Here is a 14,215-nt window from a genome sequence, read left to right as displayed (position 1 = left end):
ATTTGTAAAAAACAAACAAACCTGTTTAGATTTTACAATTATCATAGGCTGTTTGTATTCAGTAAAAGAAAAAATGCATGACCGAGGTCATTTCTGATGTTTGAATGGCACGTTTAATATCAATCAGCTGTAAATTGTTATTAGCCTATATAATGATATACTTTTTTTTTTAAAGTGTGGGTGATTGACATTAACATGACAGCTTTACAAAGCTTTCAACAGCTCAAGGCAAAGGTTAGATTAACAGAACTGTGTTCAATTTCAGTGTTTGTGTTTTCCCCTCTTTTTCCATTTTATGAAGTCCAGACTAAGTTAGCTCTTTTCAAGCTGTGTCCACAAAAATTGTGATTATTGGTAAATTTTTTAGATGCCAAATTGTGCGCTTCCACTGTTTCTTTAGAGCACTGGCCCTTGATTGCTACTTTTCCCCTGTTGTGCTGCAGCAGATTTTTTTTTTTTTTTTAATCTCTGTTTTACTTGTACACATTCACATTTGACATATTATGTTGCACTAGAAAACCTCCCAAAACTCTTTCATGCTTAAGAGATTTTATGTGCATTCTACATTATTGTATATCTATATTTAGATGTTTGTATATAATGTAGGTGCATTCTCTTTTAGCACCAGTGCTTTTTGTTATGTTTCTCCTTGGGATATGGAGTATGTGAGAGGTTATTTATTCCATCATGACACATCTTTGTGAAAAGATACTGCTCCCTTCTGCATTTAGGATGAGCTGCAGAAATCACTGATTATCATTAATCACTACTCGTGTTACTGGAGAAACACTTGACTTAGCTCAAGTGGCCTCTTACATTAAACCACAAACCTCTTAATTGCTGATTATAAGACTATGAAAAAAAATTATGTATCATCAGTTCCACTGCTAGTTTGAATAGAGACTTAGTATTATTCTTGCAAAATATGTGAAGGAAAAAAAATCCTTAAAGAGTAAAACTTTCGTGATGGTAAACTAAAAAGACAAACACGCGTCAAAACAATAACAAAACAAACCCTTCATCATACTGACGGAAACTGTTCATACATCTTCACGGACAAAACTTGACGGACAACGAAACATAGGAAGCAGCCCGTTCAAAATGACAGACATCCCGCTCATCCAATCAAAAGGCGAGTTCTCCAACCCAGCCTCCAATGAGATGAGAGACGAAGGGCGGGACTTCCTGTCGGTGACGCAGTTGGCGAAGTGGAAGCCCCGCCGTCAATCAAATTAGGAAAAAAAACAAACTGGACTAAAGCGAGCGCAGGCACCGATTAATATAACCATGCTCGGAGTGTAATTAAACGCAGACATCAGTCTTCTTTAAAGAACTCACGTAATGACCGGTACGTAGGATTTGAAGAGCGTGAGAATGCTCGCTTTGAATCTTTGTGCAGGCTATGTTTATGCTAAGCTAGGCTAACGTTAGCAGGCGGGTGAATCTGAGAGTTTAAGATCCGCGGAGGGAATAAATACAGAGCTCAAATGATCCATTAAAACAACCGCGTATGATGGCGTCTGTCCAGCAATCGCGCGATGTGTGGTTCTAACGGCTGTGTTGTATTGTGTGTTTGTGTGTTTAAGCGCCTGAAGGGCCAGTGAAAGCGGGAGTCATGGCGGACAGCAGCAGCGCGCAGGACGGCGGCGGCGCGGATCAGGTAAATCACATCAAATCCTCTCTTCTCTTATTCTCTAATGCATGTGCTTTGGTGAAGTTTTCACTTTGTTCTGTTAAAACACTGGTACTTCCTGTGTGGCCACCCCCTTTCATGTATTAAACCCGCCCATCGTCAGGACGGACAGCCCTCGCCGCTCGCCCTGCTCGCCGCCACTTGCACCGGCCTCGGAGCAGAGAACGGGGCAAACACGAATAATGGTGTTGCTGGGGTGGTAAGTCTGCACCTACAGATAAATCACCTTTATTGTACCTTACCGTGGTTTGAGTGTGAGCTAGGGCTTGTTTGCTTTGAGTGCGTGTTTTCTCCCCAGACTTAAATGCGTAGCTCACCAAAAAAAAAAAGAAAAGAAAATTCTGTCATCATTTACTCACCCTCAAGTTGTTCCAAACCTGTATACATTTCTTTCCTCTGCTGAACACAAGAAGATATTTTGAAGAGTAACCAAACAGTTGTGGAGCACCCATTGACCCATACAGGTTTGGATCAACATGATGGCGCGTAATGAACTATCATTTTTGCTATATTTGGGAATGTCAAATAATGGATCATGTCATGTTTAATCTTCCTGAGGGACAGTCTTTTCAGTCAGTTGCATAGAAAAATATATATCAGTATCAAAAATCTGGAAACGTTACTATTTTTTACTTTGTTTTTGAAAGTCTCTTATGCTCATCAAGGCTGCATTTATTTGGTCAAAAATAATAAAAGTTTTCTATTTGAATATATTTTAAAATATAATTTATTTCTGACACAAAGCTGAATTTTCAGCATCATTACTCCAGTCTTCAGTGTCACATGATCCTTCAGATATTATTTTAATATGATGGTTTATTATCAGTGTTGGAAACAGTTGTGCTGCTAAATATTTATTTTTATAACCTGTGATGCTTTTTTCAGGATTCTTTGAACAAAAAGTTTCAAAAGCACAGCATTTATTTAAAATAGAAATCTTTTGTAATTATATACACTATCATTCAAAAGTTTGGGGTCATTCATATTTTTTTTTTCTTTGTTTTGAAAGAGATTAGTACTTTTATTCAGCAAGGATGTGTTAAATTGATAAAAAGTAAAGATTTATATGGTTAGAAAAGATTTCTATTTTAAAATAAATGCTGTTCTTTCAAACTTTTTATTCATCAATGAATCCTGAAATCACAGATTATAAAAATATTAAGCAGCACAACTGTTTTAAACATTAATAAATCAGCATGATTTCTGAAGGATCATGTGACACTGAAGACTGGAGCAATGATGCTGAAAATTCAGCTTTGATCACAGGAGCAAATTACATTTTACTATATATTCACATAGAAAACAGTTTCTTTTAAATTGTAATATTTCACAGTATTACTGTATTTTTGATCAAACCATTGCAGCCATGGTAAATAAAATTCTAGTGACAAAAAAAAAGTTCTTTGGACCAATTTCTCAGCCTTATTTTCACTTGTGAAAAATGAAATCTAGTGTGTACCTTGTCTAATGGCAGTTGCACAGCAGTACATAAAACGGTGGAAATTGCTGGGTTTATCTTTGTCCCTCCAGAAGTAATAAGTACTGATTATTTTACAGACAAAGCAGAACTTTGACTTTCATACATTTGATTAGTTCTTTCTCTAAAATGCAAACATATGCTGATGTCATTTTCAGGTGGCCAATGAATGGACCGGGACTAATAGATGTCTGGCACAGAGTCCTGCACGGGTCCGATTTTGTAAATCCGCACCCGCCCGTACCCGCAGTGCTTCAAACCGCATCCGACCCGTTTTCCAAAAGCAGCACTAATTAAAATCCGCACCCGACCCGACCCGTTTAAAACAGAACCGATACCCGACCCGCACCCGAAATAAAATCAGTTTAGCCAATCACATTATAGACACAATTACAAAAATGTTTATTGCCAGGTCATACAGAAGTTATTACACGACAATTAACACAAGGACAACTTCAGCCGAAGCTGTCAACAGGCCGGTACATGAAGAACATGGCTAACGTTACCACAAAACTGAGTAGCCTTAACATTTTACCAATCGAACAGACGCGGCTACAACACTACTGTATATGCCACGCAATTTCGTCTAGCCTACATCTGACAATTTTGGGTTCAAACACGCCCTGTACACCACACATACTTAACAGTGTTAAATTTGAAAAATACCGTTCGATAGAACTGCTTTGTTACCACAGTATCTGCGTGCTTCCTCAGGGATGAAGTTCCACATTTGCGGCTATCCAACACGAAAATGCATGCAGCAAATAAGCCTTTCACAGTACTTTCTTCAGATAACTCCAAATTTCTCCCACATAGTGGATTTGATTTTTTATGACGTATTGTCGACAACTTTACAATCTCCACAAGTTATTCTTTTCTTCAACTCCTCAGCATCCATCTCGATGACTGCAAGCAGATCGCGCACGCGGTTATGATGAATTTTTTAAAAGTGAAAGTAGCCTAGGTAACGTTATAGATTCCTGGGAGGGCGTGGCACGTCGGCACAAATAAACTGATGTGGATTTTAAATTATTTTATCAACTTGAAATACAGGCATATTTTTGTAGATGTGTTCCTAAAAATATGCATATATTTTTACTTTTGCATGTGATGTTTTAAACCCGTGTTTAGACCCGTGTTTCCACCGTGTCCGACCCGCACCCGTATCCGACACGGTTGGATATTTTTCACCCGTTTGAGCAAAATTTGCGGGTCACCCGTCGGGTACCCGAACCCGTGCAGGACTCTAGTCTGGCGACATATAGAAGCTAGAATATTACAAACACAAGCAAATGCAGATATTAGCACAACAAAATGTTGTTTTCCATTGATAAGAGACTTAATCCAGTGATGAAAAATGTCCATAATAAATCCTTATTCACAAATTCGACTCCTTTAGATTGACTTTGAAACTTAATGAGCCTTTTCCTCATTTCATTGAATTTTTTTCTTGCTATTTAATTAATTATTGCTATATTAGTGGAAAATTGGATTCTTTTGAGGGTCACACATGATACTTGTTACCTTTCAGCATTTCAGACCAAATTATAGGATGGGTTTGTCTATGTTTTGCATCAGTCAGCATATTAACAGCAAGAGATTTTACTGTGTACATGCACTGATGTGGCAGCACTTTCTTTCTTGTGTGAAACTCTTGTGATTTCCTCCCCAGAACGCAGACCTCTCAGTGCAGTTAACAGGGTCGTCTGAAAGGTGGGAGGCGGTAAAGGACGACTCGGGTGTCCTGCATCTCCCCGGCACGGGTATCGTCACGTCCAACGGACAGTATGTTCTTCCTCTCCAGAGCCTCCAGGGTCTCCAGAGCCAGCCCATCTTACTCACGTCAGGGACCGACACGTCTGCCGGCGCAGTGCCTAACATACAATACCAGGTCATCCCTCAGGTGCAGACGGCCGACGGGCAGCTGGGTTTTGAGGGGGCTTCAATGGCGCAGGACGCCTCAGGGCAGATCCAGATCCTCCCGGACGGCACCCAGACTATCAGCGTCACAGGCACGACGGCAGCCGATGTGATCCGCAACACTCAGAACCTCATGACCCAGTCTGGCCAAGTGCACCACGTGTCTCTGGGAAGCTCTGCCTTCAACAGTCAGGGTCAGATGGTCACTAACGTGCCTCTGGGTTTGCCTGGTAACATTACCTTTGTGCCCATAAACAGCGTGGATCTGGACTCTCTCGGGCTCTCGGGGGCCCAGGCGATAGCCACCGGCGTCACGGCTGACGGACAGCTGATCATGACCAATCAGAGCGTGGAGAACTCAGACGGCTCGGAGAAAGCAGGCGAACAGCACCAGACACTCAACTCGAATGCAGACATGTTTGTGCCTACCACATCTTCATCCTCCTCCTCGTCCTCACAGCAGCAGCAGCAGGCCAGCACGATAGACGGCACGGGCGTGTTGACGCAGCCTGTGGCGGGAGAGCAGGGAGATGGGTCGGGATACCTCAGTCAGGGCACGGTGCATGTGTCCGGGGGGCAGCAGGTCATCCAGTTACAGCAGCTGCCCTTGCAGACCGCTGACGGCCAGGCTCAGGCCCAGCAGAACATGCAGAACATCCAGCTCATCAACCCAGGAACATTCCTCATCCAGGCCCAGACTGTCTCACCGTCAGGACAGATACAGTGGCAGACCTTCCAGGTATGGGGTTATATTAAGTTTAATTAAAAAACAGCCACAAGACTGACCAAAAGTGCTGTAAAAGACATCTAAATATAACCACTTAAGATTGTACACACAAATATAATATAATATAATATACACATTTAAGAAAAATGCTTAAAAAAACCATCAATACACCAGAGAAAACAAATACAGTGGCAGACCTTCCAGGTGTGTGGTTACTAGGGATGTCAGTTTATCGTTTAAATTAACGATCAATTAATCGATTAATCGTTAGCTTTAATGCTGCAATATGTGTTTACTGCAGTGGCATAACAGCATGACAGGGTGTAAAAATGCTGCTCAAAACATTGTTCCTCACCAGATTAATGAGTTGGCAGACCTTCCAGGTATGTGGTTACAAATATTTTTTTTTTAATTACAGTTTTAGGGTTGGGGATTAAGAACCTTTTTTCTGTTTTTTTTTTTTATTAGTATCTTCTGTAATGATGCAGACAGTGTACGCTAGTAAAACAGTGATTCCTGCACCACTATTCATTAGTGGCCTTGCATATGACAACAAACATATTGTTTGACCAGCAACCCACCACCCAGTCACAAATAGGCAGTGATTTATCATAAAAACTGATTAGGCTTGATCATGCTTGAGTTAATGATTTTGAAGTTTAGAATAAAAAAAAGACTTATCAAAAGTTAATTCACGAGACCAAGTGCTTAGAGGGTTAGTTCACCCAAAAATTAAAATCGGTGTCATCATTACTCACCCTCATGTCATTCCAAACCCATAAGACTGGTTATCTTCGAAACCCAAATTAAGATATTTTTTAATGAAACCTTAAAGTTTTCTGTCCCTCCATTGAAAGTCCAGGTAATCAAAACTTAAAAGATCCAAATGGGTTATGAAGGTGTCATAATACAAATCCATATGAATTGAGCGTTTTAATCCATCTTCTGAAGAGATATGATCACTTTATATGATGAATCGATTCAATTTAGGCTTTCAATCACATATAAATACATACATAGAGCACATCACATGGTAAACACGGAAGGTTGTGTGTGCAACACGCGCTAGAACAAACCTGCACAAAAACCAATGAGGTTAGTTCTTGCATGTAGCACGAGCTTCCATGTTTACCAAATTGTGTATGTGTGTTGATAATAATCGATCATTGTTTAAGTTAACGATCAATTAACTAGGGATGAGTCTCGATTTTCGAATATTCGATTAGTCGTGCACAACTAAAGTTTTTTCTAGTCGACTAGTAGTTGTTAATTTAAGCCAGTAGTCTAATCGCATATATTTATCTTAATTTATTTACTTAAATGTATATGGGAGAGAATAAAAAAACATATATTGCCTATTCTGCACTCAAGCGCATAAAGCTTGCCACAAAGAACCGGCAAAAGTAATGATTATGCTTGAGACATTTTAATTGTTTATTAATAAACTAGTGTTTTCTGTGTCAGTGTCGGCTGCAAAGATGAGGTTGACGATGCTCACTCACCATCTTTGCATTAGTGAACGTACCTATAGAGAAATGCACACTTCATAGCCTACATAAGCAGAGAGTAGCCCATTTCCTTCTGTTTTGAATTGTTTTGTTTAAAAGTAGACATTTCAAGCTTTCTCTGAGGCAAGTATAGCCTATACGCTGAGTTTCGATTCATTTGAGACGAGTTCCAGTTCACATGCAATGCTAGTGATCGCGTCGGCACCTCCATATCCTGATTATATTGTCCTGTTATATTTGCTTTTTATTTATTAAATCCAGGCAATTGTTTGATGAAACATTGATTAAAATTAAGATACAATTTATACATAATGAAATTCACTTTAAAGAAAGGCTTTCTATAAAACACAACTTAATGAAGTGGTCAAAATCATGTTTGACCCACTCCATATGTCTCCCCATATATTGGGCATCTTTATGATCCTTTCTCACTCATCTCATGGTGGTTCCCTTTTCATATAATCAACATAAATAAAATTTAAAAAGAACATTATATTATTTAAACATAAATATGAAACGTATGTTTGTGTTTTAAGTTTTTTTTTTTTTGTGATCACATTTTTATTTATTTTTCCTTTTAGAAAGATACTACATACAGGTATATACAAACCACAAAAAAAGAGTAAATATATATATATATTCACATACATACCTATACATAAGCATATATAATGAAGCATATGATTAACATACTATAAAAAATAAAAATAAAATGTTTTAAGTTGTTTTTAAGCGTCACACGGCTCCTCTTCGCTCGCATGCTCTGGTGTGTAGCCTATACATGCATGTGGGGAGGGGTACGTTTTTTATTTTTTATTTTTTTTAATCGAATAATCTTCTAATATTATTTTTGCTTGAATTGCCTATCCCTACAATTAACCTCTTAAATCCTAAATGGGGGTGCTAATAAGTTATCACTTTACTTAACCACTTGCTTAACACACACATAGGTGTTATTTTAAAGCGTATAAGATTGACTTTATAGTGAATTTAGGGAATATGACCATCACCTAACAAGTGCTTTTAAATTAGATGTGCGATCTTTTCATAGCATGAAAAAATAACTGTTTTACATGAATGTGATCAGTAAAATCATCGTACATAACAGATGGACAATATATCATCATGTATCGTTGAAAAGGTCTCAACTAGCAGAATAAAAGCACATTTAGAGACCAAACTATACCAAATATTTGTATAAAAAAAAAAGTAGCTGACGGACATGTAAACTGTATACACATGATGCTTTTGTGCCACGTTTTGGTTTGTAACCTCGTGAAACTTTAGTAATCCATAGTAGATCGCATATCTTTATTTAGCAGGTTGTCTCGAATGAGCCAAACACAACATATGACATGCTGCTTGGCTAAAGCGTTGCGATCATGACACTTTGTTTTCCAACGTCATTTAAAAGTTCAACCACTGGAAACTGGATCTTGGGTTCAGTGTGCAGGGACGATGTGTAGAGACCAATTGCACACGGTTTTACAACTGGAGCGTGCTTGGATTGGTCATCTATCATTAGTTATTATTATCAACAATTAATCCATTGTTGATTAATCGTTAGCATCCCTAGTTTGGAACAACGTGAGGGTGAGTAAATAATGACAGACTTTTCATTTTTGTGTGATACCTTTACCCATTCTGCTGTCCCAATCTGTCCCCGCAGGTCCAAGGAGTCCAGAACCTCCAGAACCTCCAGCTCCAGACGGCTCCCGCTCAGCAGATTACTCTCGCCCCGGTGCAGACGCTCTCTCTGGGCCAGGCCGGCACACAGGTCAGCCTGAGCTCGGGACAGATGCCTAACCTGCAGTCGGTGACGGTCAACACCATGGGCCAGGCAGGCATTCAGTTCCAGCAGTCCGAGGACACCGACAGCACTGGAGGTACAGCAGCGGGTGCTTCTTTCCCTCGGGACATGGGTTCCCAATCCTGGTCCTGGAGTACCCCAACACTGCTCAGTTTTGATGTCTCTCTTTTCTGGCACACTCGTTTGAGATCTTTGAGTCTTTACTAATGAGCTGATGCGTTGAATCAGGTGTGTTTGATTAGGGAGATATGACCAGGACCAGGGTTGAGAACCACTGATTTATGGGGGTGAAAACATGGTGGATAGATGCAGGGCCCTATGAAAATCTTTTCTAAATTATGTGTTCAGTCTGGATTCTGTTTTAATGGTTTAATTATTCTATTTGATTATTAAGATTGGTCTTATTAAGAAAATTAAATTTAATGTAGTAAAATTTGAACAATAATAGTGTCCTATGAAGCAGTTTTCTTCAGCAATTCTGTCATCTGTTTTAAATGATTGATTAATTGCATAAAACATCTTTTAAAATGTAATTAAAAAAATGTGAAAATATACTATCATATTCTGGCAAACAAAGTGCTACACAACAGAGGCTTACTGATTACATTTAAAATGGTTTGATATTTTGTGGTATTCTTTAAACATTTTAAACTCTTATTATTATGTACGTACATTTTAGTGTACAATAGTAATATATTTCTGTCATGATTTCTTTCGGTTAAATCATAGTGAGTTTCTGTGTGTATCTGACAATAGTTTTATCAAATGAAATGGTAAAATGCTCATAAAATTCATAAAGCGTGTCGTCGTATAGAGACGGCAGACGCTGAAAACACCTCAAACGTCACAAGTGCTTCAGTATTTGTGTATTAGACCAAACTGCGGTGCTCATTCACACCAGCAGACTTCATATTTAAATAGCTGTCTTTTTGTGGTTTTATATTCACACTTGTCCATAATGCAGTTTTATAACCCCCCTTTTAATTTATTCTTCAAATGTTTGCCAAATTCCGTGACATTCCACGTCATCCTGTGAATTCCATTGGAATCTGTGCTTTTGTGGAAATCTTCAGGCCCCATAGAGTAAACAAGATAATGCAGGCAAGATCAAATCATTTAGAGTGCCGTTACAGAGGGAAGATGTGTGTAGCCGTAATTCTGCAGTGCTGTTAGTGTAACGCTGATCATACTATACTCTATAGATATTCAGATTAAGGAGGAGCCTGATTCGGAGGAGTGGCCTCTGGACAGTAGCTCTACGCTGAATGCCAATGACCTCTCTCACCTTCGTGTTCGTTTAGTGGAGGAGGAGATGGAGGGATTGAGCCAGGAGGGCAAACGTCTGCGCAGGGTCGCATGCACCTGCCCCAACTGCAAAGAGGGAGGTGGGAGGTGAGATCACACTGCTGAAAGCACTGCTGTTTCCTTTAGCAGCTCATTTTGTTTTGAGACGCAGTGAAATTTATATTCATGTGTAATACAGACACCCTATGGTGTGTGTTTGAGTACATGTCTTCATTGCTGGATGTGTGTGATATATTTCCATTCTGACTGTACATTTGTAATTATATGTTGTAGGGGATCTAACATGGGCAAGAAGAAACAGCATGTGTGCCATATAGCTGGCTGCGGGAAGGTATACGGGAAGACGTCTCACTTGCGAGCTCACCTGCGCTGGCACTCGGGAGAGAGACCCTTTGTCTGCACCTGGATGTTTTGTGGGAAGAGGTTCACACGCAGTGATGAATTGCAGCGACACAGGAGAACGCACACTGGTACTCTTCCTCTCTCTCTCTCTCACACACACACACGCCTGTGACTACCTCGGTTCCCAAACCTTGTGAGCCTCCTTGCTAATGTTTAAGGCACCATCCTGACCCGTATAGAGTCTCATTAGTGACTGATTTGGAGTTTGATGTTAGCATAACAGTACAACAGTGCAGCTGAAACATTTGTGGCAAACATATAGGCTACACATATAAAACACAATAATGTGTTATAATGCTTTTCATTATTCTCATTTCTCCCCAACTTTCTTCAAACATCACCTGTAAAATATATATATATAATTCAGCAGTTATTGCTGAATAATGTCTTTAAATAATGTATATTCCAGGATCCCACTTTAAATCATGCCTCTTTAACTTCTATGTAGTAACATTTAAATTAATCATTTGATACAAATGTCAGTGGCCGTTTTCACTCTTCATCAATAGATTATATTTACACTGTAAAAATGGCAGTATTTTCTTTGTAATAAATGTAAATAATAGTTAGATGCTAGTTATACTTATCAATAGTGGCAGATACTATTTGCACCTCAGTTTTGTTGTACATTAAAACGGTATGCAATATTTACATAGTGTAAATGATTATATTTATTAAAAAATATTAAATGGATACTGCCACAACACAATTTAGGGACAAATAAGGCCCTCCCTACACCTAACCCTAACCAATAAACACTTTATTGATAAATACACGTTAGACAATTTTTTTTTTTTTAAATTTTGAAATATTTTCTTCATTTTTATTGATAATAAATGCCTTTCCGATCTGATGTAACGGGAAAAGGAGGTAGAGCGATTTCGGCAAAAGGTGGATTCAGTGGGCGGAGTTAGTGTAAATAACCTCTGCCAACAAGGCGGGATATTTGCACACTGTAAATAGACACTCCATAATAAAATACCTGCATGCAAATATATCTGTAATTAATTTCTGTGACCCCGGGTTCCCACGCTTCTTGAAAGTACTTAAAATTCAGACAGTATGTGAAAACAAACACCTTAGAGTTAGAGTTGCATGGTTTGCATTTTCATTCAACTCCTCTGTCGTTTTTGTTCTGAACAATGCTACCCATATTTTTACACCGCTTGCAAGCGGTGGCATAATGGTTAAACGGTGGATTGATAATAAGCTTATGTGCTTTCAGGAAATGTAGAATGATAAGGTATCTTGAATATTTTTGCAAAGGTCCCTGAAGGGGCTCCGTACCTTATTCATACTTAATTTAATTGCAAAATTTGGTATTCTCTATATTTTAAGGTTTTAATCAAGAAATTGTTCATAAAAAAAGAAAACTAAAACCTGTGTGAAATAATAAATGTTTAAAGAAGGAATAAGAAAGCTGCAATCTGCGACACACTCACACACACTGTACCAGCCCTCATTGAATTTTAAATTCTTAAATGAGATTTTAGTTGTCCGTATATGCCTTAACACAAACCCACCTCTATTGTGCTTGATATAAAATAAAAGATGCTTTAAAAAGTCCATGAAAGTCCTTGAATCTGGTGTTCATGAAAGAGTGGGAACACTGGTAACTACATCTATAATTATTACACTGTTGGCCTTCCCTTACACACATCCACCTCAATAGCAGCACAAATGTTTTACAATACAATATGAACGCATTACATTTTTAATCCAACCTTTGGGTTTCTCCGTATTTGACCCAAAATTGGGTTAAAACAACCCAGCATTTTTTACAGTGTATTCTGTGTCTTTACAGTGCATTTTAGGATCGGTTCCCTTGCAATGGAGGCATGCAATGCTGCCTTAGAATTGGACTCAACATGTTTTTTTGTTTTTTATAGATAAATGAGCTTTTTAAGCAGGCTTCATGCAGGGAGCTCACTATGCTTTGTAACCGCTTTTATCTCTGTTCTTTTTTTCCTCATTTTTCATGTCATTGATTCTTCTGCCGTCATCAGGAGAGAAGAAGTTTGTGTGTTCAGAGTGTTCGAAGAGATTCATGCGCAGCGATCACCTGGCCAAGCACATAAAGACGCACCAGAACAAGAAGGGAGGCGGAGCCGTGGTGTCCAGTGTGGGCGGAGCCATGTCCTCGGACAGCATCATCACGGCGGGCGGCACCACACTCATCCTCACCAACATCCAGCCCGGCTCCATGCAGGGCCTCGCCACCGTCAACGCCACCATCAACACCTCCAGCTCGCAGGACCAGCTGAGCACGGCCGAGATCCCTCTGCAGTTAGTGTCTGTGTCCACCGGGGACGGGGTCGAGTGATCATGTGACGAGTCCTACAGGAGAGGTCCCGCCTCTTCCTGTACGACATCACATCCGCAAACCTCAGACTCCATTTTGACTACATCGATCGATTCCACGCTCGCGCATATACCTTGCTTTTATACCTTTACATATTTACCCTCCTTTACGTAAATATGTACATTTACGTGAATGCATATATACACACACACACACACACACACACACACATATATATATATATATATATATATATTTTACAAATATAGAATTATTGGGGGATTTGTTCATCTTTTTATGGGGGAAACATTATTTCTTGTTTTCACATACAACACTGAAATGCCTTATATTGTATTATAAGCTGTCGTGTACAAAGGCCGAGTCGCTCATGGGTGTCAAGCATCTGTTTCAGTGTGTACTTGTAGGAATGGGTTTAATCGTGTTGTATAGAGAAAGCAGCGCTGGTGACAAACGGGTGGCTGATGATGATGTTGAAGGACCGGTTTAGCCAAAGAGTGAAAAATCTCTCATTATTTCTTCCCCCATGTTTGGTTTTTGAAGAATTACGCGCAACAACAGGGACATAAACAGCCAGTTTATGACTCCAGCACTTTATTTAAAGTAATCTGAAATCATAATGTGTGAGAAACAGACCAGAAGTGAAGTTGTTATTGGGTGGACATCCCATCTGGCCGCAGCTTGTTCACCATTTGCCCTGTAACGTTTAGTGACTATGTGAGAACTTGATGCCAGTAATGTTGAGACTCCATTTTATTTTTTTTTAGATTTTTTTTTTACGTAGTCGTGAGCTTTGGGTGGATGGGAAGTTACAAATCTGTTCCTCACAACAACAAAAAATGTTCCAGAAGATTGAGAATGCAGCGTCGTAGGCTTGAACTGCTTTTCGGGAAGTGGGGGAGTAAGTAATGGCAGAATTTCCATTTGTGGCTTCGCTCTTTCTTTCATTGTAATTCTAGGTTGTAAGTGATATTCGTGGTGTAAGTTCTCCACACAAGGAGAACGATGTAAAACAAAAGACCTTGCCTGCCAGTTGCTGTCGGGAGTCATGAA

General features: G+C 39.3%; 1 protein-coding gene across 2 annotated transcripts; it reads left to right on the top strand.

Moving 5' to 3' along the window:
• Positions 1-1,182: 1,182 nt before the first annotated feature.
• sp3a (sp3a transcription factor) lies at positions 1,183-13,765 on the top strand. Of its 2 annotated transcripts, none has more exons than XM_079880462.1 (8): positions 1,183-1,348; positions 1,587-1,660; positions 1,797-1,892; positions 4,843-5,829; positions 8,995-9,211; positions 10,437-10,527; positions 10,714-10,910; positions 12,849-13,765. In XM_079880462.1, exons 1-8 carry the CDS (start codon positions 1,342-1,344, stop codon positions 13,163-13,165), a joined length of 1,986 nt encoding a protein of 661 aa, XP_079736588.1. In that variant the 5' UTR covers positions 1,183-1,341; the 3' UTR covers positions 13,166-13,765. The 2 variants fall into 2 exon arrangements, with proteins under 2 accessions (XP_079736588.1, XP_079736587.1); XM_079880461.1 differs by having other exon boundaries at positions 10,338-10,527.
• The last annotated feature ends 450 nt before the right edge of the window (positions 13,766-14,215 follow it).

This window comes from Squalius cephalus (assembly GCF_949319135.1).
Source record: "Squalius cephalus genome assembly, chromosome: 9".
Lineage (NCBI taxonomy): Eukaryota > Metazoa > Chordata > Actinopteri > Cypriniformes > Leuciscidae > Squalius > Squalius cephalus.
Note: the sequence above shows the minus strand (reverse complement) of the source record. Positions and strands in the feature narration are given on the sequence as shown.

What these genes read in the sequence shown, in the direction of transcription:
- sp3a (XM_079880461.1), top strand. An exon ending in ACGGCGGCGGCGCGGATCAG is followed by an intron (nt 1,661 to 1,796) that starts GTAAATCACATC and finishes GCCCATCGTCAG; the next exon opens with GACGGACAGCCCTCGCCGCT. An exon ending in TACAGTGGCAGACCTTCCAG is followed by an intron (nt 5,830 to 8,994) that starts GTATGGGGTTAT and finishes CTGTCCCCGCAG; the next exon opens with GTCCAAGGAGTCCAGAACCT.